Here is a 27911-nt window from a genome sequence, read left to right as displayed (position 1 = left end):
GCAATCCTTATACTGGAACGAGTCAGCATTCTGAAAATAGTATGAATGGAATGAAGTCAGATGGTTTTAGTCAATTTAGATGCGTCGTTTCTAGATACAACAAAAGAGACATGTACCTCATTAAATATTTATCGTAGGAGTCTTGCATGTAAAAGGTTTAAACCAGCTGACTTGAATTTATACAAACTATTTTCAAGTTTTGACCCAGTTCGTTCCAAATTAGTCTATGCTTTTTATTCATTTAAGTATTAAGCTTGTGTTAGGTGCCTGTGTAGAAAGGGTGGTGCATTAAGAGTGTAAAATCCACTGCATTCACTCTGTATATAATACTTTCATAATCTTTACTCTTTTCAGTATCACTGTTATGTCCGATTCTTGTCAGGAAGAGGTCGTGCTCATGCAACTCAATGAACATCACAGTGGCCGCTTTTTATGTCGCAATGAAAGGTAAATTTTTTTTGTCATTTTATTTCTCTATCGTCTTCACCATCATTACTATTGATGCTACTATTGCAACAACAATAACAACTACTACTACTGCTGCTACTACTAATATTACTACTACTACTGCTACTACTACTATTACTGCTACTACTACTATTACTGCTACTAATACTATTACTGCTGCTGCGCCTACAAATACTATTGATACTACTAATGATACTGCTAGTACGACAACAACAACAATAACAATACTAGTACAACAACTATTATTATTATTATTATTATTATTATTATTATTATTTCTTGTAATATTTCACGTTGAACTTTGTAGTTAAGGTTAAGATCCGCTTTAAAAGAAACAAACATATCTATTATCATATACTTATAAAGAACAGGACATGACCAAACTTAGTTTTCATATTTCTAAACTACTGCTACTATTATTATTATTATTATTAGTAGTAGTAGTAGTAACAGTAGTGGTAGTAGTAGTATATGATCTTTAATATACACTTGTGGCTTTTGTCCCCAGAATTATATCCCTTGACCATTGTGATATACTATATATTTGAAAAGTTCTTAATATTTTGTTATTTATTTATTTATACCTGTCAATAAATTTAATTCCGATTTATAGACAAAATATCGTTCTATACAATGCTATGAATCTTCACGTGAAGCAGGCTGGACAACTCCAGATATATGCATGTTGCGTGACATAAGCAATTAGTCATCTATTTTTATTATATTGAAGAATTATTGTGAAGCTGAGACTGGTTTGTGTAAGATGGGTCCCGCATTTATTGAGGACGTAATAGACTCGTGTTGAAATTGCCAAAAAACACCTACTCGATAAATATGAAAAGTGACCACAGACGTTTGAGATTGTTACAGGTGATAAAAAATAATTTACGTTTTGTGAACCCGACTTGAGAGAAAATAATATAGTTCGGTTGGAGAAAACTAGCAAAGAGCATAATCGTTTGAGGTGTTTAGACTGTCAATATAATTGTATACGCATGATTGTTCGATGCAAAAGTCCCGATGGTCATGATACCTGTGCCAGCCTTTGCTGTCACTATACATTTTTATGCCTCCAAAGTATTGCCCAAACAAATGAGGAACACTTCTGAATCACCCATACTCGATACCCGAAATATGCATCTACGTCATGTTAACGCGCTGGCACATAAATCCACCGTCGTGAAAGACTTCTTGAAGGAGTGTGGCATCCAAACTTCACCACTTCATCCGTACAGGCCTGGTCTAGCTCCAAGTGATTTTTGGATGAACCAAGTTTTCAGAGATTTCCTGAGGGGAGACGATTTGAAAGCCGCCATGCGCAATGTTGTTGCATTTTTGTGTTTCCTTCTTTCTTCTGGTCAAAGGGTTTTCTTTCTTTTTGTTTCAGACCTACGCTATGATTGCTCGAGTTCACCACCGTCTGTTGAACATGCCAGTGCTGTTGTTGAAAAGGCCAATAAAACTCAGCAGGTCGCAACGTACACGTGCGACACAGGCTACACGTACGGTGGGGGTGAAAAAAAGGTTTGGTGTGACCACAACTATGGCTTCTGGGGTCAGTCAACCTTACAGTGTGTAGGCAAGTATTCTGGAATAGTTACCAACCAAATCGAGGGTCGTCAAGCCTGGTTACAGAAAAGGTGTAAAAATGACTTTTTACCCCCTTTGAAAACACAGTCTGATATTTAATAGCTGTTTGGTCCGCTTTTCTTCACTGAATTTTGATTTGGACATGTTTTAAACGGGTCGAAATTCAATCTTCTACCAGAATGCCCGTCTGAAGCAACCCATCGAGATCATTTGATGCGATCCTGAACTTACACAAGGCTTGTTTTGTTTGATACATGGACTACGTGTGTCTGTGATGTGCAGGTTATAAGTTACATTGAGTGTTTCCTTACAACATCTGCAGGAGAAATGAAATGGTTCCTATCATAAACTTGATTTCCATAACTATTATGTGAGATAACGACGGGAGTATTCACAATGTGCCAAAATTGGAAACGAGGCTAATACCAAGGAAAGTTATGCATGCATTCCTGGCATAATAACATCGTGAAATGAAAGAGGTAAATGGATGATTTATTAACAATTTATGTGGGAATATGAAATATACCCGAGAATCATATCAATCGTCGTTTGGTATTGAATAACAGTAGGTATTAATGAATAAATTAATATTGTCCATCAATGTTGACAACACCCACCCACCTAGCTACGCTGTTGTAACCCCGTCTACGAAGTAGAGACACTAGTATTATTACTACCACTCAAGCTGCTTTACCAGCGAAATCTTTGCGACGAATGAAATTGATTTGTAACTGTTTTAAACAAAATTTGAGGCTAGATTTCCTTCCCATTACAGTACATTGAAAATATCAAGTGAATGCAAATGTTACGAGAATATCTTTCTTGGATATTTTACGTGGGTTAAATAAAGGGGCGAGTGCATTTCATATACACACTTATATTTGCATTTACCTACTGGTATAGGCCATCAAAGGGAACATATGCGCGGCCGACCGTCTTAAGCTGAAGAATCGCGATAAAGATTGCATGCGATGGATTCAAACAATTTTTTCAACATTTAATTAAATGATATTAGGAACTAATGTTTATGCATTGCCCATTGTTACTGAGCTCGCCTTGGCGTCCGTTTGCCTGTCCGCAGCTCTGAACGTTCAAAGACTGTCCGTTCATCTACACTATAAATGAGTGGCTCACAACCTAACTGACTGCAACTCTAAATAGGTCGCAAACAGTACATCGTGACCCTTGAGGCATTTTTTTAAAACATTAAAAAAGCCAACAACATTTGTTTTGATAATCATTCGCGTTATTACTGACGACCCCCCTCCACCCGCCAGCCTGATTTAGATCGCGACTTCATTGTGGGGATCACAATAATAGATCACAGGTGCTCGACGCGAACTTGATGTAAAAAAAAAAAAGCAGTAACCGGAAGGGAAAAAAATTATATCGAGTGACGAAATTGCCTCAGATTTCCCCCATGACCCGTTCTGACATAGGATTCTGTCTATCATACTGTAAAAGTCTCTTGTATAGTATGATGGACAGGGTTCTATGCCAGAACGGGTCATGGAGGTAATCTGAGGAAATTTTATCACTCGGTATGATTGTTTCCCCCTTTTTAGTAGCGTATGTTGTCATATTTTTCGTTTTATAAATATCAGAAACTGCAAAACATGATGCCATCTAATCATTATTACGTCACTTCATCTCATCGACAAATTAAAAAACTTTTCCAAATTTCGAGGGAGTCTCCTTATGGCGCTACAACTAGAACGTTTTTGTTGTTGTTTTTTTTTTCTTCCCTATCAAACCTATAGTTTTGCAGAGATCTTGTCGAGCCACGCGAGAAAGGTTTGGTTGAACGAGACTACAGAATTCGACCTTCCGCTGTGAAAGTCGTCCATACTGGTCGCACGAGTAAGCATACAATTTTGTTTTAAATAATATTTTATTCCAAGAAAAGTATTAGCTATAAAATACAAAAACTAATAAAATTTTAATTGGGGATCTAGGAATAAGAACATAATTGATACACATAACTGTATGAGTTCTGCAAGTATATCATTGATAACAAACATTCTTTTAGAATATGAATTTTGTCTTTTTTCATTAACCTCGTCATTTGAATTGGTGAACAGATGGAAAAAAATTTGGTGTGGTTTTTGCTTAAGACAGTACGCAACTACCGTCTAGTGCATAAATACTATATCAATATTATACAATACTATAATATCATGTAGAGTAGTAATGGCAATATTTTTTATTGCTGAATGCTTGTTAAAAGAAACATTAAAAAACGATAATGAGCTAAGTCTCAAGCTGACCTCAAGCTGACCCCAAGCTGACCTCAAGTTGACCCGATTATTCGTTTTTAGTATTAGTGTATAGATCATAATTAAGTGAATTACATTTCATTCGGAGTCTACCAAGCAGGGTGCTAGTTCGGCGAGTGTAATGTTCTATTTATGAATTGTTTTAATATTCTAAGAAAATGTTACGATTTTATATGGTCAGGGAGAAGGTTCCACTCTCGCACATATGTGGGTATAAAATTATATTGATACAAATGTGTTCTACAAATGGAACTTGAAAATCCGTGTTCTTTCTTAATCCGTATTCTTTCTTAATCCGTGTTCTTTCTTAGCTAGAGATTAGTTACTTTGATTACATTGTTAAGAACTAAGACACATGCATACAATGGAGAATATTGCGAATAATTCCAAAGAAAATTATAATTATGTAGATATAGTGTCTTCCAGCTAGAATTTCCTATCTAGTTTCCTTCGGGAAATTTTTAAGTTACCGATGCAGATGAATAACACCTGGCATAATAGATATATAAATGGTGTCGTCGTATTGATTGTCAATCACACTGCCATTAACATATGCAAGAAAGAATAGTGGACGGAGAATGCATTATTCTAATGAAGACCAAATATCCTCAAGGACATCCTAGTCAAGGCGAAGCTAACGCCAATCACTAGTCAATCTGGCCTATGTTTCGATAAAAGGTACATATGATAGAGATCAGGACATTTTCTAGCACAGTGTTTAGAGAAAAAACTGAACACTCATGGTCAAAACAAAGCGTGCAAAGCAGAGAATATAATTTATCTCATCACATGTAAAATCTAATGCCTTCAGTATGTCGGAGAAATATTAAAAGCTACACAAAATGATCAGCCTTCATAGATCTGATTGGATGACAAAGAAGCTTTACAGAAGCCCAGTCGCAGCACACTCCTCCCGTGGCCACACTTTCAGTAATATAAAACTTATTACAATTACACACAACCCCAACCAGGAAAGAAAAGGAATCTTACTAGATACGCCGCCTTAAAACATTTGAAACCAATCGGTTTAAACCAGGAAGATTAGAAAAAAGACAGCCATGCACAACGAAAATTATCTTTTGGTAGCCGACACATTTTTGTTTTAAACAATTCTCTAAATTTGCTTTTTAGTCACCCAATAGCCTATAATTACTATTATAACAATGAAAATTTCCGGGATATAATTTGCGCTTACATAAATTTGCATAAAATAACAGATATCATTATGGCTCATCGATTTCTAGATCCATATAAAATATTTCTCAGCATCCGCAACAAGCTGAAATAAACTAGTTGAAACATCAAAAATTTAAAGGTTTAATTCCTGTAGAAATAGTCATGTAAAGTTTTGTAAACACAACATTTTTTCTGTTTTATTTGTTTGTCTTGTCTATGTTTTGTAATTTGTCTTTGAAAAAGACTCATTAAGAGTCGAATGCGCTCAGCTAGGTAGATATTAGTGTTACACTATTCGTTTTCAGTCAACTGCATATATACAGCTACCTCTATGGATGTATTATGTCTCGAGTCTAATTCATATTTTCATTATTTTGACATCATAAAGATGTATTGTTGAGAGAGAGAGAGAGAGATTATTAAATGTTAAGTTAATAAGCCTCTCAAATATTTAATTATCTATGTAATGAATGCCTTACATTTTACATTTCCGATTGCTTCAACAGAACGTACCAAGGCCAGGACTCCACAGCATATGGGGGGGGGGTTTACCCAATGTCAGCGTTGGGACAGTCAGTCACCACACAAACACGTTTATTCGCCAAGTGATTTTCCTGAAGAAAAAAAAATATTTCTTTGGCACAAATTTATTTACGCATTCCAGGCAATCATTACAGAGAACCATGGTGCTACACCACTGACGCTAGTTTTAAATTGGAGTACTGTGGAATTCCAAGCTGTAACAGAAAATGTAAGAAGAAAACATGTAATGGTTGGATTGTTTTTAATCAATACAACTGTCGTGTTTGACTGTGTCTGGCCTCATCATCATGATCACCATCAGTTTCTTCTCGTTCTTTTTCAGACTTACAAAAATGGCACTAACAGCTGCCTCGCATGGCGTACAGCATTACGATGTTTGCGTTATGAGTGGTCGGCCTGGTGTCAGGATAATGTGACTGGGTGGGACATCATGTTACATGTCTGCGGCATGATGCCCCAGTGCTAGACATCACTATAAACTGCCACATTGCAGACATCGTAGCGATATGACTGAAAAATTGTTAAAGTTACGTTAAAAATCCAAATCACATCACAACACACACATCTCGTTCTTTTTCAGAATTCTATGCTTGCAATCAGAAAGCTCGTATGCATTAAATAGTATTCTGGAGAAACGCCAACAATGATCAATAAGGTATCTACATAATCTGCAGTCATTTAACTGAGCACCATTTTTCAGCAAAGAGAATTTACTGGTACCCAAAATCTATGATCATTAAATTGTCACAAAGTACCCAAGCCAAAAAAGGAGCTGTTGAAATATAGCTATAAATGTTCAGAAGCTCTTGTTTGGAGTAATATTCCTCAAGCTATTAAATTTACTCCAAGTATATCATCATAATCATCATCTTCATCGTCATCATCATCATCATCATCATCTTCTTCTTCTTCTAAACGTCCAAGAGAAGAATTCATGGAGTTCTCCAACTAGACTTCAATTTCAAAAAACAGTTTTTTTTCCTTCTTTCTAGCAGTTGATGAACAAATTGAATTACAGCCACATTCTGACTGGTACGATCATGGAAAAGTTGTAGATCGAGTAGTTCCTCCTTTTGGAACGTAGTACTTTCATGGATTAAAGTCCACTTGCCGTTTGTCTGACCAACCGACACTGGTGTTAGAGCCTTCCTAGAGTTTTTGAGAGACATTTTTCTTGGAGAAAGTTAGATGCCTGAGGTTGTCATCAACACAAACTTTCAGTTTGAAGAGTACTCCATCTCCAGTATCATCGGTGTAAAAGAGAATCAAACTGAACGTGAGAATCAAAGTACCCTCAGGAACTCGTTACAAAACATCTGTATTATTTCAACATAGTGTATCAATAATTCTTTTGTTGCTTCCTGCCAGTGACCAAAGCTTCGGTCAGATCATTAACGTTACAGGTTCCCAACTTAGTTATTATACCACACAATGATGGTCTTGATAATTCGACATTCTTTTACCTAAATAGATAATCGTTTCTTTGAGCGGAAAATGACTGCGGATCACCAAAATCATTGTCCAATGCGAAATCACACCACATATATACGAGCAATGGCGCAAGGACAAATTATGCGTGCCTTAAGTTCTCCAGTTCCATGGAGACTGTGATTGAAGTAAAATAGACATACTTTTTGCATTCCAGCCTGATTACGAAATTTTGACTGTCACCAATGACAAGAAAGATATTTTTTATTAAACTAGTTTTTTTATTGTCACCTGGCTTGGATCAAAATGTAAATATTTTTTCACGACTTTTGAAAACTCCTTCCCTCCTAAGAAATTGCTTTATGACAATGAATACTGCAAATAAAAAGAGCTGTTTTCTTTACATTTCCACTCATAAAGAGTGTCTTATATATTTTTAAAACATCATATAAAAACGTATCTTTTAAAGTTAATATTTCGTTGCAGAACATGACTGCTTCCGAAACAGTAGAGAATACACGGAAAACGAAACTGTACCGTATCTGGGCGCACCTGTCAGGCATGGAGCACGAGGGTATACATTGAACCTGTCCTTTCTTTTCTTCGTCTCTATAGTAAGCATGCATTAAACTTGCATGATGAGATCCACTTTCGGACCGCAGTTAACTCTAAACAGTGTGCTTCCTGCCAATCGGCAATAGCTGTATTTGCGGTCACCAAGCTCATATTAAGTCCGAAAGACCGATTATTATTGTTATGAATAAGCGGGATCAAGAATTGACACAGTGGATTGTTAAAATAAAACAGACATTTCTCTTTTTCTTATTAAATTTTCAAATTGTAAGGATATACTAAAACTGGTTAATTATATCTCTGTAGTAAGCTCTGAAAAATTCTGACTGCAACGGCTTGGATCCGCTGTTTACTGTGAAGAAAAGACATGTCTGATCGAATATGCACGTGGGTTGAGTTGTTAGATACATGTATGTTACCTACCCTCTACAACCACCACCATGAATAATTCATGATATGTGAGTTTTTTTTTCACGAGAAGTAGCAGCGCCAATCTTAACATTTAAAACAATTCTTGTTTTTATTTTTGTTCCGGTTTTCTGATTTTTTTTTCGTCTTTCTGTTGGTTTTTTTTTGTTGGGGTGGGGATTGGGGTGCAGAATAAAAGTAAATAGCGGGTTGAATCACGTTCATAGAACTTGATGAATAAAAAGAGAACTGTTCATCTTAACTAGACAACCCACTTTGTTATTTGCATTCCTAAAGTCTCTTGTGCGTATGCATGTAAACAAGCCCTTATCAGGAATTATCTGTCTTGAATATCATAACCAATCACATCTCCTGCATTTCCAGCTCGTATGCCCATATGTACTTTTATGTTAAGGTCATAGTGACCTATATAGAGTTTTATCTTGTTGCTGTTCTAAGTCTAGTATAATTTCCTACAAACTGCATTGTTGATTGATTATTTGTATTCGAGCAGCAAATATGGAGCCAGTTTCTTCTTTAAATACGTTACCCAATCATAATACCTTAGAAGAGCTACCACTACCTCGCAAATCCATCTCTCCCAGATAATATATTTTAGGTAAAGGGAACTAAACCTTGACTACCGACCTATGTGGAGGTCAGGCAGAGTGATATCCCTTTATGTATAAAACTTGGCGGCAAAGCCGAAGAACCTATCAAGAACTACTTACGCTCGTGCCAAGAAGCACGTACTCGTCACGAGAGACCTCGCAAAAGCCAGAATATACGTGGACAATATACTACTAAAAGTATACTCAGTCTATATTTCGTACTTTTTTCTTTCTATCGCGACAAAGTTCTGCCTTTACAAGTTGCTAACACTTTGTTATCGTCGCAAATTTAGGTGCTTGTACTTGGAGCCTAAGCGACTTCACATTCAGTTCGGGCTATATTTATTTTCAACTTGCAAGTCTCTAGCGCTTAGAAAAGAACTCCCATATATGTTTAATTCCATTACGAACGGGTACATATCGGTGTTTATATTCCAAGGCATTCGTAGCGTATATGTGCCAACTTTAATGTATTTACTTGTCTTGCGATCTCTAGGCCCTTTTCACTACAAGTATTGCCTCATAATGGATATTGTCGTACCTACTGTGTACGTCTTTATAACGGTGTCTCAGTTCCTTTTTACGCGAAGGTTGATTTTTGTGTGTGTAATGTAGACACTCTGCTACATTTCTGTATTTCTTCCGCTCCGGTCGGGCAAGTAAAGGTCAGCTCTCTATACATGGTTTATTCAGTCAACTCCTACCCATGCATGTAGGCGAGATTTGAGTCATGTTTATTATACATATACTTTAAGTCATATTTTAGAGCACTTAGTCGCATGCACGTGTAGCCTACTCGACTTCACACATTAGGTTCGATATACCTTATTTATATGTATGCATATCTTTATGCTTTTCAGAAACTTCATATATATGTATAATTCCGTCTTTTATGGTATAAACCGGTGAGTTTCATTTACCACAGTATCTTCAGCCTTGTAGCGCCATGATTCAATGATTCTGCCTGTATAGACCGTCCTTGACCTTCCCTACAGGTATCATTGTAACTGAGATCGTCCGCTATCACTTTTTTCCATGTAACCATTGTTTGGTATGGCTTTGCGACCACACAGTATTCAAACATCACATGTGCAGGCGCACAGGTTTATAAACAGGTGGTATTGTCATTATAGTTTACCTGTATGCTTCCTTGCTTTATTAGACTGTTATCAATTTCTGGGTCACCCTTTGAATAATTTATCTTAGCGCCGACATTTTGTTCTAAAGACAGGTGCAGGGCTCCAGTTTTATACGTTTTGCTTTATTTTGTCTTACAGATTAGAACTTTGGGCAAAGTGCAAAAAACACAGCTCAGGACGAAGACTTTTCCTCAGTGTGTAACTTTATGTGGACAAGGGAGATAATTCAACTTACCCAACAACCAGAAAGTGTCGGACATTGACAACATCTGAAACAGCTCCGGCACCCACGTCTCCACCACAGGGCTCAGCATTTTCGGAACTCCATCTACCTTGCCTCCTCGGCGTCCGACTTGATACCTTTTACGTAACAGCGAGGGACAGAGCTAACACACAGCCATTTTCACTTTCACAGACATACGGACAGGTTACACGGATCAAATATACCATTACCCGTCCCAACTGACAATCCTGACAATATCCTCTTCATACGGATGGCCTATTTCCGTTGCAACCGGCCTAGATCAAACACTAGGGATCATGAAGGGCCAAACATAATTATTACGGGCTCAATCTATAACAGACCGCGGACTCCAGTACTTCGAACCTGACTATTGCAGACATGTACAGGGACCAGTCTAACCCTCGTACCACCTCGATAAACTCATTCAGCATGATGTCACAAATAGTTCCTCACCAATCAACAGATGTCGCTTTGCAATTTCTCTGCACACTCTGACACGAGAAGAGACTCTTTACCCAGCGACTGTCTTGAAGACACTGTTTTTAATTTAGGGTGGTCTACGAGTTTAGTGAACGACAAACCTCGTCACTCTTCTCCAGCTAAGTCTCAAGCTTCACACAGGGGACCTTAGATTCACTTCACACAACCAATATGATGTAGGTTGTTCTATAGTACTGTCATCTCTTCTACACTATCCGATGGCATGGAAAGATTTAGCCTTCCGAGCCTCTGTTGAGGACGGTTTCCGTCCTGAGTTTTGTCCTCCTCCTCCCACTCCACCAACAATCTGGACCAGAGCTCTAGCAGCTGTTGATCTTACGACGAAACGGGAGAGTCCGACTTTAATTACTTCCACAGTCTGAGAGTGTTTCAGACGTTCTGACCCAACATCATCATCAGATTGTCAGTGGTTATACCTTTGCCCACACCCCCACACCCAGCCTTTCTTTTGGTACCCCCAGCAGTTGACAGTGATATCACTGCCTTGTGGATGACACAGCCACACTCCATATGTATGAACCAGATGGCCTTTGAATGACACTCGGTACTTAGTGAGCATTATCGTTGCCAATACTTCGTTACTGGATTTTCGTCTCTATGGTTATCTACCAACAGAGTGAACATAACTTATCTTCTTCCACTCCGAATACCTCGGGGCATGCATGGGAGTTGGTGTCAAGAATGGTCCGAGTACTGAACAGAGCCGCTCAACACACTTTGACCAATGACGAAACCGGAGCCGCGAGTACAAATGGAGGAATGCAACTTTGCCTGCACTTTCATGAGAGACCACTATACGGCCAATCTAAGAGCACAACCTTTATCCTCTAACCCTCTGTTCAACGTCAAGATGGATTAAGTCCGCAAGCGAACCATCAAGAAAACTTAATATCTCCCCCTCCCAAAAGCAATGCGTCGATAATGGATCGTACGGGAAATTAGCAAAAAGACCCAAGGGCTACTTATAAGACACGAACCTCTGAAAGTCGTCCAATCGAAGCTCCACGCAGCAAAAGTCAGTTGTCGTGTACCAAAGCGGATATAACACCGAGAGGGTCCCTATTGTTCGTTCCATAATATTCTTGGTCCCAACAGCAAAGAACACTCTACATCTGGTCATCGGCCTAAGTGCGCTCATTCCATTCATCCACGCCCCTTGGTTCCCATTGGAAACAACACAGCGCATTTTGAACGCCATCAATGAGGGAGACTTTACCAGAAGTATGGACTTAGAGGGCGCTTACCTTCCTGTCACTATTCACAAGGCTCCAAGGACTGTCCTGCGATTCGTCTACTACATCCTTTGCCAATTCAACGCACTCCTATTAGGGACAAACATCGGCTTCTGGGTCTTCATTCGTCTGACCAATCGAGTAATGGCGCATGTCCGGACTATTTCTATGGCGGAAACATCAAGTTACCTGGACAACATCCTATAGCAACATCAGTGTGTTAGATCTCACGAGACATGATGACCCTTGTTACCGATCAGGACTACTCAACAACAAGGAAAAATCGAACTTGTACCGTCTCAACAAGTTGTTTACCTAGCTATGGAGTTCAATACAGAGGCATCATATTTCGTCTTCCTTTGGATCGGTCATTGAAATCCGACACATGGTAGCACCTTTCTTTCGAGGAATTCTATTCGCATGGGAATTCCTTCCCCTACTAGGTTTACTCAACACGGCAGCAGACATCATGGTCCTAGGTCGCTTTCTTATGCACCCACTGTAACCGTTTCCTCTGCACGGCTGGAGTCCTAAAGTTTGCCCACTGGACTATCCTCTCACCATCGAATACCAACTGATGCACCATCTGCAGGATTGGGAGCAGCCTAACTTAGCACATGGCGGGTATACCTACACAAGTCCGTCCGCTCACATAAAAAGGCGGGGAACCAACCATCCACCGCTATCCTTTAGGAAAGTCAGCGGCGGATGCTTTCCCCAGGAACGATATCTTTATATCAATAAGTTTGGCGAGGACGGCCGATGCGAAAGTCTTTCAACGGTGTCAGCAATATTTGTATTAAAAGGTAGTCCTCATTCTGTCTAGCAACTCTACTACAGTTGTGATTTATCTCCAACGACAAGGAGGAACCAATCCCCAATAATTTGCGTCACGGTGTGAGACTTTTCTGAAGTGGTTTTGTCATCAACCAATCCACATACATGTTCGCCATATCCCGGTACGCCTCGACGTACTGGCAGGCTCTTTGTCACAGAACAATCAACTAGTACATACAGAATATTCTCTACATTCCTCGGTTTTCATTCAGACCTGTATCCGATGAGACCCATCATTGGTGGACCTGTTTGCGACAAGATGGAATGCCAAACTCCCATCCTTTGTCTCTCCCTTCCCGGACCCAAAAGTTGCACAAGCGACGCCCCATGCGTTGGATTGTACCACCCTGAACACATACGCCTACCCTCCAACACCTCTGATAGCAAAGGTTATACCTTAAGCAGAGTAATCGGCGTGTCTCATCTTCATCGTACCACTTCGATGGGGAAAGTCGTGGATCAGTGACCTCATCAATCTTGCATCGAAAAATCGCGAAAACTAGGGGTTTCCTTCATCTATTCAAATAAACATGACGGCAATTGTTTCATCCCTCTCTGGAGCACCTAAATCTGCACGTCTGGATCATATCAAACAGGCCCTCAGACTTGAACAGTTCTTTCAACCAGTCGTAGAGTGATTCATTCAGGCGCGACGCCCCTTCACTGTGAAAGCATATGAAGGCAAGTGACACATTTTCACCCAGTGGTGCGTAACCGAACATATCCTGCCTATACCACAGATAGCTAACTTCCTCCTCTGGATCTTCGAAGAGTGAACGATGATAGCACGGAGGTATGATCAAATGTTACCTCTCAACGATCGCTGACACCTTTTATCATCATGGGAGAGATGATATAAGACAAACCCAGGACTTATCCGACGAACTCGCCTTGACACCCTTTTGAACCAATTTCAAGAGCGTATCTGGCGCTCCTTTTCCTACAAGACCTGCTTTCTCAGGGCATTAGTGATGGCATGCAGATCTAGCGAATTCATGCCCTATCAGCAGACCCAAATTGTTTGCAAGTTCTGACAAAATGGGCCAGTCGTACTCATGACGGCATCCTCTTTCATCACCAAGAACGTCTCCCGTCCACGGGTAACTAACCTTGTGTCATGAACCTTCTGTCTCATCTGGACACATCAACTGAAGGCCACTTATAAGATCCAGTCCGGGATTTCATATGGTATCTTAGCAGAACAGAGCATTTCATCGAGGGAGATCATGCCTCCTTCGGCCAACAAGGTTCGAGCAGTTGACACCAACCAAACATCAGACCGGAAAACTTCTCTAACCGACACAATTCAGGCTGTGGGATGGAGACTGGAGTCCACACTCTCTAGCTTTTATCTCCGAGACCTGTCATCCTAATTCGATCTGGTAGGAACTATATCCGCTCAACATGTCACCCTTCCAGATCGATCGACAACTTCTTAGGATACGGCTTCACGAGATCTGCTGAATTTGCGGAGAAAAATTTGTTTTCCTTTTGAAGGTGCGCCCGGATAAATGGAGTTCTTTCTAGTCAGGTTACTTAGAAGCTGTCTCAGATACCTTAGGAGACCGAATATGATATATCCGGGGTAAGGGGGTGTACATCCCTCCACCTCTTACCTATTCTCCTGAGGTATTTTGATTGGGTAACGTATTTGAAGAAGAAACCAATTTGTCCTTGCAAAATGTTTCTCTAAGAATACTTACCCAATCATAATACGCATTCAGTCTCCTAGCCACCCCATAGAAAGCGTGCCTTCTGCTCCAGTAGTAACTGATAGGTTCTTAAGCTTTGCCACCAAGTCTTATACCTAATGGGAGATCACTCTGCCTGACAGTCACATAGGTCGGCAGACAACCTTTTGCTCCCTTTAGCTAGTATATGGGAGGGCTGGATTTTCAATGTAGTAGTAGTAATAGTTCTCCTAAGGTATTATGATTGGGTAAGTATTCTCGAAGAACATATTTTACTAGGAAAAATCGGTTTCTTTACCAAACATTTATCCGATTTTTCATTATACACTGGAAGAAGGAAAAAATAATCAATTAAATACTTTCTACTAACAACAATACTTAGTCACGATGATCAGTCGCGGTATGCCAAATATTGAAGATTTGATTTCACATTAACAAAATGTAAAAGGTCAGTTAATGGAAACGTCCTCCCTAATTTGTCTTGTAGGGAAAATGATGATTATAATCATGCTGTAATAATCATCTTTATTCTTTTTGTCAGGAAGAAACAATTTACATCCACAAACAAACACAAACGCCAACCGAAATTTTGAATCCTAGTGGTTTGAATATAAATTATATGTAGCCTGGTAGGGAATAAAAGTTGCAATAATAATAATAAAATTAATAATAATAATAATAATGATAATAATAATAATAATAATAATAATAATATATACAAGTCCGTTGTAGTGAGACTTTAAATTGTGATTCATTTATTTCAGTATCCACAGGTTCATAGGAAAAGACTTTCCCGATGATTCCACCAACAATGTATGTATTTGTACTAATCACTTAGATTTGCTGCTACAGACACTATTTTGGCCATCTCACAATATTTATCATTCATGCTCGTACAAAATAACGTGTGTGTGTGTGTGTGTGTGTGATTTAGATTTTCAACGTAGCTTTAACAAAAATTCAGTCGTATCGCTACTATGTCTGCAATGTGACAGTTTATAGTGATGTCTAACACTAGGGCATCATGCCGCAGACATGTAGCATGATGTCCCACCCAGTCACATTATCCTGTCACCAGGCCGACCAGCTTCTGAATGCTGAGCGCCTAGCGAGGCAGCTGTTAGTACCATTTTTTGTAAGTTTTGGGTATGACTCGGCAGGGGTTCGAACCCTTGACCCCCGCATCCGAGGCGGACGCTGTAACCACCAGGGTAAAAGAATTGTCCTTTTTGAAGCATAGTTTTCATCACCAACGTTATTCATCGGTCCTGTTCGATACCGTGGGGTGGGGTCTAATTTTTGTGAAAGGGAAACTTTGTATGTTATTATCTTTCTTTTCTTATGTTCTGTTTTCAATGTTTTAGTAAATATGTGGACGATATAGCATTGCTCTTGCATACTTGTGTCAAAGCATATGTGAAAAAAAATGTGTAGCGTCATGTTAATTCCTCTAAACAACTATATATGAACGAGGGTAAAAGGAGGAAGCGAATATATAACGGGTGCATGTTAAATCGTGGAAGTGTTACAATATAATTATTCAGATTCAGCCGTATTTGTGGTTTTTACTTTATGGAAATCAAATGCCTGGGTACAAAAGTTGTGTTAATTAGGAGCTTTAAAATCGTCTTTGCTCTAAGAAGAATGGATTGAATGGTTAAATTCTTAACTATCTTTAGATCCCAAAGTAGGCATTGTGTATTCTTTCAGATCATTTTCGGCACACCCGTGGCAATCTTAGAGGTTTCATTTACCTTAACATAACATATCTTTCGACAGGCCAGAAATTACTGTCGTGACCCAGATGGAAATGGAACTCCGTGGTGTTACACCACAGATGGCAATGCCAGATATGAAATGTGTGGTGTACCAAGCTGTGACAAATTCCCATAGAAACTGCAACGTCCTTTGCGAATTATGTGAAGAGAGGACAGATGCATTTATTCAACTTTATGATTTTCATGACAGAAAACAAAAACTCTTTCTCAAAGCACGGAAAGACTGTAAAATCTAATGGGTACATTTTTTTTCTCATACTTTGATAAACTAAAAATAGAAATGACACTATCTATCTATCTATCTCTCTATCTATCTATCTATCTATCTCTCTATCTATCTATATATATATATATATATATATATATATATATATATATATATATATATATATATATATATATATATATATATATATATATATATATTGGGTTTTTAATATGAACGGATGTTATCAGATTTTGAAAATATTTTGTGCAAGACGTTGTGGATACATTTCCCCCTCTAAAATGTCAGCGAAAAATGAGACTACCAATGTTTATGGTCGTCGATGTCGGTGATGACGTCGTCGATGCCAACGCCGTGCATGTATGAAAGATCCCCGATCTTCGGACAATTTGCTCAGAAGTAGCTCCAAGAAAGGTCTTTGTATGACTGTCATCTCTACAAGGTTTGCATGTCTGTTTGGCCCGAGTTTCATTTTGGAGAACCACTTTACGTCTGTCCGAGGGAATTTCATATACGACATAGCAAACTATTCAGAAATGAGGCAGGTGACATGGCTTAGATTATATTTTTAATGATAGCCGTTTTGATGATTAAAATTAGAACTGTTTAATCACAAAAATATTTAACAGTGTGTGCTGGTGAAAATCTCAAACGACTCATACCGACACACAGTTAATAAAATTTAATGATGGCCAAAACATTGTAAAGTTGGACTGTACTTGAAGGGTACTGTGTCGATACGTTTTACTATTTCTATGTGAGATAATGTATAGATAATAAAAAGCTGTACCGTGTTCCCTGTATTTGTGACATTTGTAACAGGGTCATATCGAAAGTAAAACCACCACTTAGCTGTGATATAATCTCACCGCATTGTTTATGATTTTCTTGTACTCTAAATTAATACTAACTTCAACTGAAATTTAAATTGCAAGTTATTTCGTTCTGTTTGTAATAACATTTATTCAAACAAAGATCCGTTTTTATATTTTTTAAAATAAAAAGAAGTTTTAATGTTAGTTCATGCTTGAGAATTAATATACCATATGCTTAATTATTGAATTAAGTGGGCGCTTTTACAACGTGTTAAAGGGAAACAAAATGTTATAATTCGCAAGATGTAATTCTAAACATCGGTGCTTCAAACCTAGGATAGCATTATTACCTAGGGCCTGTCTACATCTTACATATCTAACCGCGCCCCATGTCATCGTAGAGTTAATTGCTCTTGTTGATTTGTTGATTGTTTGCGACTGTACTTACAAGCAGTAGATATTTGCATCAGGTACGTGTTTCTTTAAAATCCATTTTTTCTGGGTCTGTGTGGAAAAACTTTCCTCAGTAATGGATATTTGCAAAGTTCTCAGAAACATCACATCAAAATATCATACCGTTTGCGATCTAACACGTATGATAGTTTCATAGAAAGCTGTTGAATATTTTTTTTAGTTGCATGTATTCTCCACGTTGCAGTATTTACCTTTTCAATAAAGAGAAAGAATGAACATAGCCAAGATGCTGAGCCCCAGATCAAAGAACTAAACGTACCACATTGAATGTATGTTCGAAAGGTTAAGCAATACATTGACAGGATAGGTTGACATTGCTTCAGAATCATTTTATCAAGTATGAAGAGAGTCCATCTTTAGGTTTAGGAAATCCAGACAATAAAAGCAGAACAAATTTTTTGTAAGCAACACGTCTTCTACGACTGACCTTGACTCCACGATCATTGGGGGTAGTAAACGCCGTAGAATGATTCGTATTACACTCACGTGTTATGAGAAATTATGAAGCAGTTTAAGAAATATTGCCAAATGGGCAAATGAGAAATAAAAATTATCGCAATTTTTCTATGACTGTGATCCTGATGTCAAGGTAATAGGGGCGCTCAATTAAGTCATTTAATGAATGCTTTGATTAATCTTCTGAGTGACACCTCCAGGTCAGTCAGATGTTCACTCAGGAATTTCATGTACTTTCCCGCTCTAAACCTCCGATCACTGATCATAAATGATAGAGTAGCAAAATTTAACGTGCACTGAACGTCACGCTTTCGTGGTTCCAGAAAAGATAGAAAAAAAAAACGTGGTAGCTACCAGGGAGGGTCAATCGCCAGCGCATAGTTCCGCCTGTCAAAACGCTTACACCAAAGCTACTTACGTAGGTGTTGTTGCCTCTCGGTCTCGCCTCAGCTGCAGGGGCGATATCAGGTGCTACTCAAAAAGCGGTATTTGGAAAAAGACTTTCTCAGCCATGTTAAAAACCACATAATGCAAGCAGCATTAAATGACACCAGAGGAAGCGGCTACGGGTGGTCGTAAACAGGAAGTGACAGACGCGTTGTTTTAAGCATAAATTTAAGCTGGGTGACCACGTAAGAATCCGCAGGCAAAATAGCACACTTGAGAAAGGATACACGCCTAACTGGACAGAGGAAGCATTTGTAGTGAATAAAATTAAGAAGACGATACCGGTTACGTACACCGCTAACGATGCGACAGGAGAGACCATCAAAGGTTATTTTTACATCAGGAATTACAAAAACCAAGCAGGACATTATTAGGATCGAAAAGGTTATTTCGACACGATTTGGTTATCCTGACAAATTTAGCTCGTGGATCCCGACGACGGCGTTAATGCCTCTGTCAAGAATGCAGCAGAAATAATTTTATCGTACTTCGCTGACACTTTTATGCCAGAGACAGGTTTGCATTTCGCGGCATGTTCGGGTTAGTCCCATCGCCTCAAAACAACGCTTGAACACGTAATCGAATTAAATATTTTTATCTGGCTGGCGTGGGTGTGACTATGTTGAGTAACTGGAAAAATCGCTCTCCTTGTGGCTCAGTTAAAAACGCTTTAGTTTATATTAGATGTGGTACTGATGAATATATTTTTGTGTCGACCTTTGATAACAGTAGCACCGAATGTGTTGGCGACTCCTCCACTGATCTTCCTCGTGCGTGTATGAGTCTTCCTCTTAAAAAAAATAATCTCTGGAATATAACTTAAATATTTGTTCATCATCACCACAATCTCTTCAAAGCGTTTCAAAACGGAATACATTTTATAATTAAAATTAAACGTTCAATTATAGAAACAGTGTATACACAACTAGGAGGAGAGCATAGGCCTTTACAGGTTTTGACAAAAGTTATCACGTGAAAGACGACATCTCTGGTGTGTAGGAATATAGCATAAGAAGCGTGCTAAGTTCGTAAAGAAGAAAGCAACGTAGCGTAAAGTATAACGTAATTGCCGAGGTGCTTTAACCCAGACCAGTGCAACCTGAGGAGGATTACTACGATGAGGACATACAAGCCGTGATCCAGCCCCGTGACAACGAGAAAAAATTTAATTTTGTCACACGGTAGCATTCTCTTTTTGACGCATTAGACATTACATCAGATCGATTTATAAAAAGGTAGCGGACGATGTCGGAAAATTCAGCATGACGGCTCGAGCTGAAGACACATGGGCATGACCGAACTCTTCGTCAACAGGTCCAGTTATAAACCGCTCAGGACAATCAACTGCCCGGTAAAATAACCAAAAGCCACGGTTACATCTGCGTTAAAAATGACGACAAAAAATGTTTCATGTGGGATATGTTATTCGCTCTTTATCCTGCAGAGAAAAACCCTGACCGAGATAGCAATACCAAAACACCATGAATTTTGCAGGAATTTGGTTTCCAATAAAAGTTAACGACATCCCTAAATTTGAAAAAAAATTCGCATCGAAATTAATTTATTTGGGTTTGGGGCGGGTGACAACGACGCGGCTACGGTGTTTATCCAATCAAACTTTCCTCAGGCAAGGGCATCGCAGGCGCCAGAGCTGCCAGCTGCCTTAAACTTGTTTACCGACGTCGACATGTTCACTTTTTATCGAAAATGTAATACGTGGAGAATTTAGCATAATCACATACAAGTACTCCGTAGCTAACACCAAGTACATTGCCGATTATGACCCGGAAAAATAATCCAAGTTCATCATTTACCTTGACTAAAATAATCTGTATGAATGTGCCATGTTGCAGCCGATGTCGGTGGAAATGTTGCCTGGATGCAGTGATGACGTCACCGGATATATCCTCAAAGTTTACTTGTATTATCCTCCAGAACTTGAAGACGTGCAAAACGAATATCCATTACTTCCAGACAGTTTAACAGTGACCGATGACATGTTGAGTCCTCATACACTCGCTATGATAGCTAAGCTCGATTGCAGAGGCAAACGTGCCTAAACGCGTGCCTTTTCTCATGAGAAAAAAATCGGTGAATTATTCATTATAAAAATCTTAGGCAGTGCATCCGCTTTGGAGTCGAGCTGGTGAGGATTCATCGCGTGCGTAAATTTGACCAGAAAACTAAAATGACTAGAGACTTACATCCACTTTAACATCTGCAAGCGAGCTTCTGCCAAGACCGATTTCGAAAAGGACTTTTTCTTTTCAAGCTCTTGAACAAATGGGTGTTTGGCAAAACCATGGAAACATCCAAAAGCGAGCCAACGTCGACCTCGTCAATGACGTTGAACTCAGAAATAAACTGGTAAACGATCCCACGTTTGTCAGAATAAAAATCTTTGACGAAAATCTAGTAGCCATCCACAGGAGAAAACCGAGCTGGTCATGAGTAAGCCAATCAACTTTGGATTTAAAATGCTGGAACTGTCTGAAATTCTCATGTACGATTTGATTACAGGTACATCAAATCAAATTACGACCAGGATGCCAATTTGCTGTTCAAAGACACCAACAGCTTAACACCAAAGACTTATAAAATTGGTACTAATAATACTATAATATTCTCAAAAATGAATACCATCCGATCGAATTGTCATAACTTGTTTACATTACGCACTCAATCAGGCCGGACTATCCTGCTATGAAGACAAATGATGCGTTCTTGCAGACGGTATTAAAACTCTTGCACACGTCCATAATGATATGGACGAGCTGACCAGGATTCTGTCCAGGCTAATATTGGATAAATGCATAGGCCACCGAGATAACCAGGGGAGGGGAAGACAGTGGGAAAAAAAACTTTTGCGTTCAGGGTTTAAAAAAAGGTTAAAACCTTTTGTTGTTGCTTTGTTTGTTTTTTGTGCATGTCAGGATAACGTGACTGGGTGGTACTTGATGCTTTATGTCTTCAGCAAGATGCCCCAGTGCTAGACGTCAGTATAAACTGCCACACTGCAGACACTTTTCACCTCAATACACACTAAACATCATCATTATCTGAAGAAATAATAATTGGTCTGTCTGGAGAAAGAAATCCCAACCTCTAGATCATAAGTCTGTTATTGTATCGTTCGTAATATTCCAAAGAGTACAATTGTAAACGAACAGATGATATATAATCATTAGTTTTAAGTACTGTTATGTACATTTAAATTAATTGTTAGTTTTAAAAAAATCTATTCCATTACATGCTATTGTAATGTAACATTGAGTAAATGAAACATTGCATCTACTTGCTGACATTATTCCAAAATCATTAACAGTTTTGGTTAACAACTTTTTTTATCTTTCTCAGAGTAAGAATCATTAAGTTGAGTCAAGATCATACCAGGACGACGTGCTTTTAAGTGTAGGTCAGGTGGTAACAAACTTTTTTTTCCAGAAAGATTAACTTTTAATCCTCATCCGTGCATCTTTTTTGCATCTTAAATAGTCTTATAAATGTTGTTTTTGATAAATGTTTGGTCAGTTGTCATTTAACACAATGCACTGTAAGTTGTGTTATGTTGTGACCAGTTTGGGCTGAATTTTTATTTTCTTCAATGTATTGAATTCAAGTGATTTTGTTCCCTGGAAATAAAAAGTCCTCTGATATAATTCTTGGACAAAAATATTCACTGATATTTATATGGAATTCAAAACTATAATAATATTTTCTGTGATTCAACAAGAGACTCTTGACACATCTACACTTCGTAGGTTATTACAGACGTCATCGCCTTCCATCGTGAATTTCATCGGGATTTGAACTGAGATTCACTTAGAACATTTCATTGATAGGTCTTGTGTTTTTAATTCTTGGATTGCAATTTGAATTTAATTCCCAATACCGTAAGTTATTTTGGCTCATTTTCACTTTGTGTTCTAGTGAAATAAATTATTTGTTAAATTTTACAAAGCTTTTAGTCTTTGCCCTTTTCTGTTACTTTTTTAAAGAGCATAGACTCGTAACATTACATAAACTAAGCGGCCATGTGGCGCTATGATTAAGTTCTGGATTGTCAAACGGTTAAAATTCACTGGTTAGAACCTCCACGCGTCAACCTTTTGAAACAAATATGTGAACAGTTGAAAATATTTTTTCAAAATGAAATGTTAAATGTGACGCACCTTAGAATATATTTTTTGTGGTCACAAATTTTTCATTGTTGGTGGGGCAATAAAAAATGCATAATTATGCAGTTAAACTGTTTTCATTTGCAGCCATTTTCTTGCACGACATTTTATCAAAGTGGTAGTCTGCTCGCCTCTAAGAAACTGTCCCTCCATATATGATGATATAAAGTCACTAACACCTAGTCCATCGTTATATAGCTATACAAAATTTTCGACTTAGTTCTTGGTCAAATGTATATAAATATCCCAAATTAAATCAGACTTAAACGTGTTCCCTTAGGTTACTTTAAAAGTATTGGTATTCTCTCACGCAAAACAATATACCATTCTACGGTTATCCTGGTTGATCAATATCTACTAGTGATAAATGACAATTCTGAAACCGTCTCTTACTTGTGACTAACAGTAGCCTCGTACATTGGAGAACTTTATAAATTGCTTTTGTTTTAAAACTGCGTGAAAGAACAAAGCTTGTATTCATTAACTGATCACTTCTAAGGTTACGTCATAATTATGTTTAAGAGTCAAATTTAAAACTTTTGAATTTGACTTAATCCTGCAGTTTGGAGAGAGAAAAAGCTTCTCCAAAACTATTGGCCATAAGTTCGAGCCTTTGTTTAGAAAACATATTTGTTTCAGATATAGTAAAATCTTTACTGACACAGACTGAATAAAATTGGTCTTAATCGGAACATTACAGAGTGTGTGGCTATTAACCGAATATGGTGGTGTTTATGCATACGTATGATATGCAACGATATAATTTAGCCTGACTGCACACCTGTATCTGGATGTTATCCTGCCTTCCTTTTTCAATGTTGAACATCATTGGGGTGGTCAATTGTCAACGTTGAAAACTTATCCTGGGGTTAGTTTTCACCGTTGAGAACTGTCCCTGGGGTAATTGTCAGTATTGAAAACTGCCCCCGGGGTAATTTTTCAATGTTGAAAACTAACTCAACTTGGGTCGTGTTTCAACATTGATAGCTAACCCCAGGATCATGTTTCAACTTGAAAACTGACCTCCAAGGTCATATTCCAATGCTGAAAATTTTCCTCAGGGTCATTTTTTCAAACATCGAATTTTATCCAGGAGCACCGTCCTTGTAGTCCACGGGTGGAAAAAGGTTGACAGCGATATTACTGGAAAAACTCATTTAATGATCGTAAGCAATGTGTGAATGGGTGAATTGATGTGACCAATGTCAGAGAAAGGCATCACTTCAAAAAGACAGGAAACCCTTAAACTGATTCCAATTTCATCGATAGCGTTTCATCAGATTGGAATGGACATCATTGGACTCTTAGAAGAGACGGAAAGAGGTAATTTCAATCCTCTTATGTCACGGGAAGGTTCTAGACAAATACATTTTCATTTTCATGTCTAAACAAGTATTACGAAAAGAAGATGGCGGAGCTAGCATAACCATGTGACCCTTACTGTATTTTCAAACATTATTCAAAGGAAACGAGATCAGTCTGATGTCGTTCAAGCAATAACATTTAGTTCACATAATGATCACGTCCACTAACTGCATTGCTTGATTTGCTTTTGGGTTGCAGTGAGAGTGATTTAAGGCTGATAACTTCTTGTAATGCAGATGTGGTATAATTTCAGATGATATATCAATGTCAATGACGTTAAATGGTACTTCCGTTGACACACAATAACTGGATTATGTTGTCGTAATAGGTTACAGTAAAGATGCTACTGAGACAAAACACGTGTTCCATTCAAGATATGTATTGTGTGCACAATAATTGTTATGCCCATGCATTCGAAAAAGAGTGTTCATACTGCTTGACCCTTAAGTTCCTTTTCATCTTACATTGGTCCAAATGAGGGTTCCGCTCATTTCAAATGAAATAAATGGTTGCACGTTTTTTCGGCTTTGGATAAAGGTTTCACAAGCAAGTCATACTCCAAGAATTTTACAAGAGACCCTTTCTCAGCTAAATATTCGGGTGCGATCCACCGCTTCAAGAAACAAATGTTCACATGAAACTTGCTTACAAATCAACAGAGTTTATGTTCAAGAGAATTTTGAACACAAGCGTTTCATTGCCAAAGAACCCACTAACTTTTTAAAAAAATCGAACCTATTTTATTCGAGTTAACAGGATAAGAATAATTCATTATTATATTGACCCTGGCGTTACCTAGTGTGTTTCTAAAAACTGTTAACAACATTCTACATTTGAATGAAAATAAAAGCAGAAATTTTGTTATCACGAATGTAGGAAAATCATCTCAAAATATTTTTTTCTTCTTCAAAATCTTACAATTATTAATTAAACTAAAGCATATGAACATTATTTATTTAAATCATCCTTTAAAATGCACATTTTCAGTGATTGCCAACCTCGCTGGAGGTCATCGAAGCTATTTGTTTTCAGACAAGCTCTATTCTTCTGTTTCTTTTTGATTTTTGTAAGTTCTTCAAACTCTTCTGGGAAAAGAATTGTCCAGTCGAAGAACTGGAAGATGGAATTTTTGTAAGTGCCTAATCGTATATTTCTTCATAATATGCCCTAATAGGGACATGCGTGTTTAAAAAATCTATCTAGATTTATCATCAAATCATAATTGTGAAATAGATCAATGAAACAGGAATATTTGAATCAGAATAGGCAGTTCAAGTCCCTTTGGTCGCATTTATTTTCATACCTTACAATATAATTTCAGGCAACAAATACATCCTGGTTTTCGCGGAGTCTTGGGCAAAATAGGCAGAAGCTGACGAAATTTCAGCTCAATCTCTGTGTTGACAAACTTCGTTGCACCTACAGCGTCCCAGATAAACTCATTACAGACCAGGGAAGAGAACCTTGTAACAGGCCAAATGATGGATTGTGCATCAAAATGGGTATTGATCACAGAGTCGCACCCCCCTTGTCTTCCACAGACAGGAGGCCAAATGGAACGAGACAATATAATATTTTGCACATAAATGACCAATCCAATAAATGGGATAGATTATTGCCACCTATTGTGTTTGATTATAGAACGGCCTAACAAGCTTCCACAAAGAAAATGCAGTTTTCCCGTGTTTATGCAGACGGGCACGTTTACCTATTGCACTTGATATGTCTACAGGATCTGAGAACGAGTCGAACGATGTGGCTTTTAAGCAAAGATACGTCTTTATGCAGTGATCACGTGACAGGGAAACTGTTTCATACAATATTAAGTCTGCCCCGGCAAAACATAAGAATTAAAGATACAGAGTGAGACCTTTATAATCCGCGACAATGTGTTATTACACAGATTAAGAAAAACAGCATAGAAGCAGGGTAAGTTGAAGGCTAACTATACTGGAGCGTTTAAGCAAAACTTAAGTTAAGAAACAAAGGAACATTCGCTTTGCCAGGTATAACTACCTCAAGACATGGAAATAAGTTAAAACTAGACGAACTGAAAAAAGCGATGGAACATATCTTCTAAAACAGAAGACATATCGACCAAGAGCATTACAGAATATCAGCAGAGAGGGTGAACAAACCACTTGCTTTAAAGTCCATTTATGAAAATAAAAACTTCATACTAAACAAAATTAAAAATATAAGGTCAATAACACAAAACCGAAGCCTCTACCCCAAACCCCGAGTTTCTCTAAGTTACTCTATCTTTGTCGTTCGTGTTTTTCTAAATTGTAATGCGTGTTTTTGTTTACACGTCGGTCACTCATTATTGGTCGCACCCACTATGCTGCTGTAATGTGTGAGTAATTAAGTCATTATTATATCAGTCTCTCAACCAAAGAGTGTATCAAAACCTAAATGATATTGTGATTCAGGATCATGTAATTTTATCGTGATACATCCGTGTGGAGTAGATTCTGTTTTAAAAAGATTTTAAACTTAGTCATGTCCCATTCTCCTGAACACCAAGTCTGATGAATATTTAGCAGAGTGTATGTATCAACTCCATTAAACAAAACTAAAATATTACAATTATCTCTGATCACTTTAGGTATTTGTGTATATCGCTGATTAACATGAACCACGTATGTGTTTTTATGGCTGCCTCCAGAAATATCCCGAGCAGGATTTTATTGTTTGTCCAGCATCACATCATCGTATTCTACTAGATTATTAATAAATCCATCGAGGTCATCTACAGATGGGGCTTCATCAATATTGGTGATAAAATCAATAATATCATTGCCGTCCTCGTCAAACAATTTTGCATTTTCATTAAAATCTTTAAGTACATCATAGCATCTTTCTTCATCTACGGATGGTGCCACTAAATATAATTTACCCAACTTGAGCCATCTCAATATCAGATTAAGCAATAATTGCGAATTACCAGACCCAGATGGACCTATGATAATTGCTCTGATATCATTTGGTAGCGCTGGATGTTTTACTGGCTCTTGCGTTCGTGTCGCTGAGAAATCAATATCTGTGTTGTACAAATGTAATAAATAATATGAATTTATATTGTGTTTGATGCAGAGCATCCACACCCATCAGTGGATTAACAACAATAATAAAAAAACATAACAATCGTGGATTTACAGGCATGTGTGAAATCTGGTATAAAAAATATACATTTATTGTGTCTCGTATTAAGACAAGTGGTGATATCGCTACTTCATTGCGAAAATTACCAGGAGCTCCATGGGCTAAATATTCAGGAGAAAAACATCTTCCCGGATATAATTATTGTGGTCCTGGAACTCAAATGTATATCCGACTTGACGAGCGAGATCAACCAAGACCTGGAGAGTATCCAATAAATGCAATTGATCAAGCATGTTACGTTCTTGAGGTGAAATATAAAAATAAGGATTTACAACAACGACATATTGCAA

At 38.0% G+C, this 27911-nt stretch overlaps 1 protein-coding gene across 4 annotated transcripts; it reads left to right on the top strand.

The window, feature by feature from the left end:
• Positions 1-91: 91 nt before the first annotated feature.
• Positions 92-27226, top strand: LOC149780505 (plasminogen-like). 4 transcript variants are annotated; one of them, XR_016414898.1, is made up of 4 exons: positions 92-447; positions 1856-2537; positions 7968-8055; positions 15482-15523. XR_016414898.1 is itself a non-coding variant. In XM_089936390.1 (4 exons), exons 1-4 carry the CDS (start codon positions 408-410, stop codon positions 26105-26107), a joined length of 507 nt encoding a protein of 168 aa, XP_089792516.1. In that variant the 5' UTR covers positions 92-407; the 3' UTR covers positions 26108-27226. The 4 variants fall into 4 exon arrangements, 3 of the variants coding, with proteins under 3 accessions (XP_089792516.1, XP_089792515.1, XP_089792517.1); XM_089936390.1 differs by lacking the exon at positions 1856-2537 and adding an exon at positions 25778-27226 and having other exon boundaries at positions 15482-15530; XM_089936389.1 differs by lacking the exons at positions 92-447; positions 1856-2537 and adding exons at positions 7012-7329; positions 25778-27226 and having other exon boundaries at positions 15482-15530.
• Positions 27227-27911: the final 685 nt, after the last annotated feature.

Source organism: Sinohyriopsis cumingii, chromosome 16 (assembly GCF_028554795.1).
Source record: "Sinohyriopsis cumingii isolate HCF-2022 chromosome 16, ASM2855479v2, whole genome shotgun sequence".
Taxonomy (NCBI): domain Eukaryota; kingdom Metazoa; phylum Mollusca; class Bivalvia; order Unionida; family Unionidae; genus Sinohyriopsis; species Sinohyriopsis cumingii.
The sequence above is the reverse complement of the archived record's forward strand: the minus strand, read 5'-3'. Positions and strand labels throughout refer to the sequence as shown.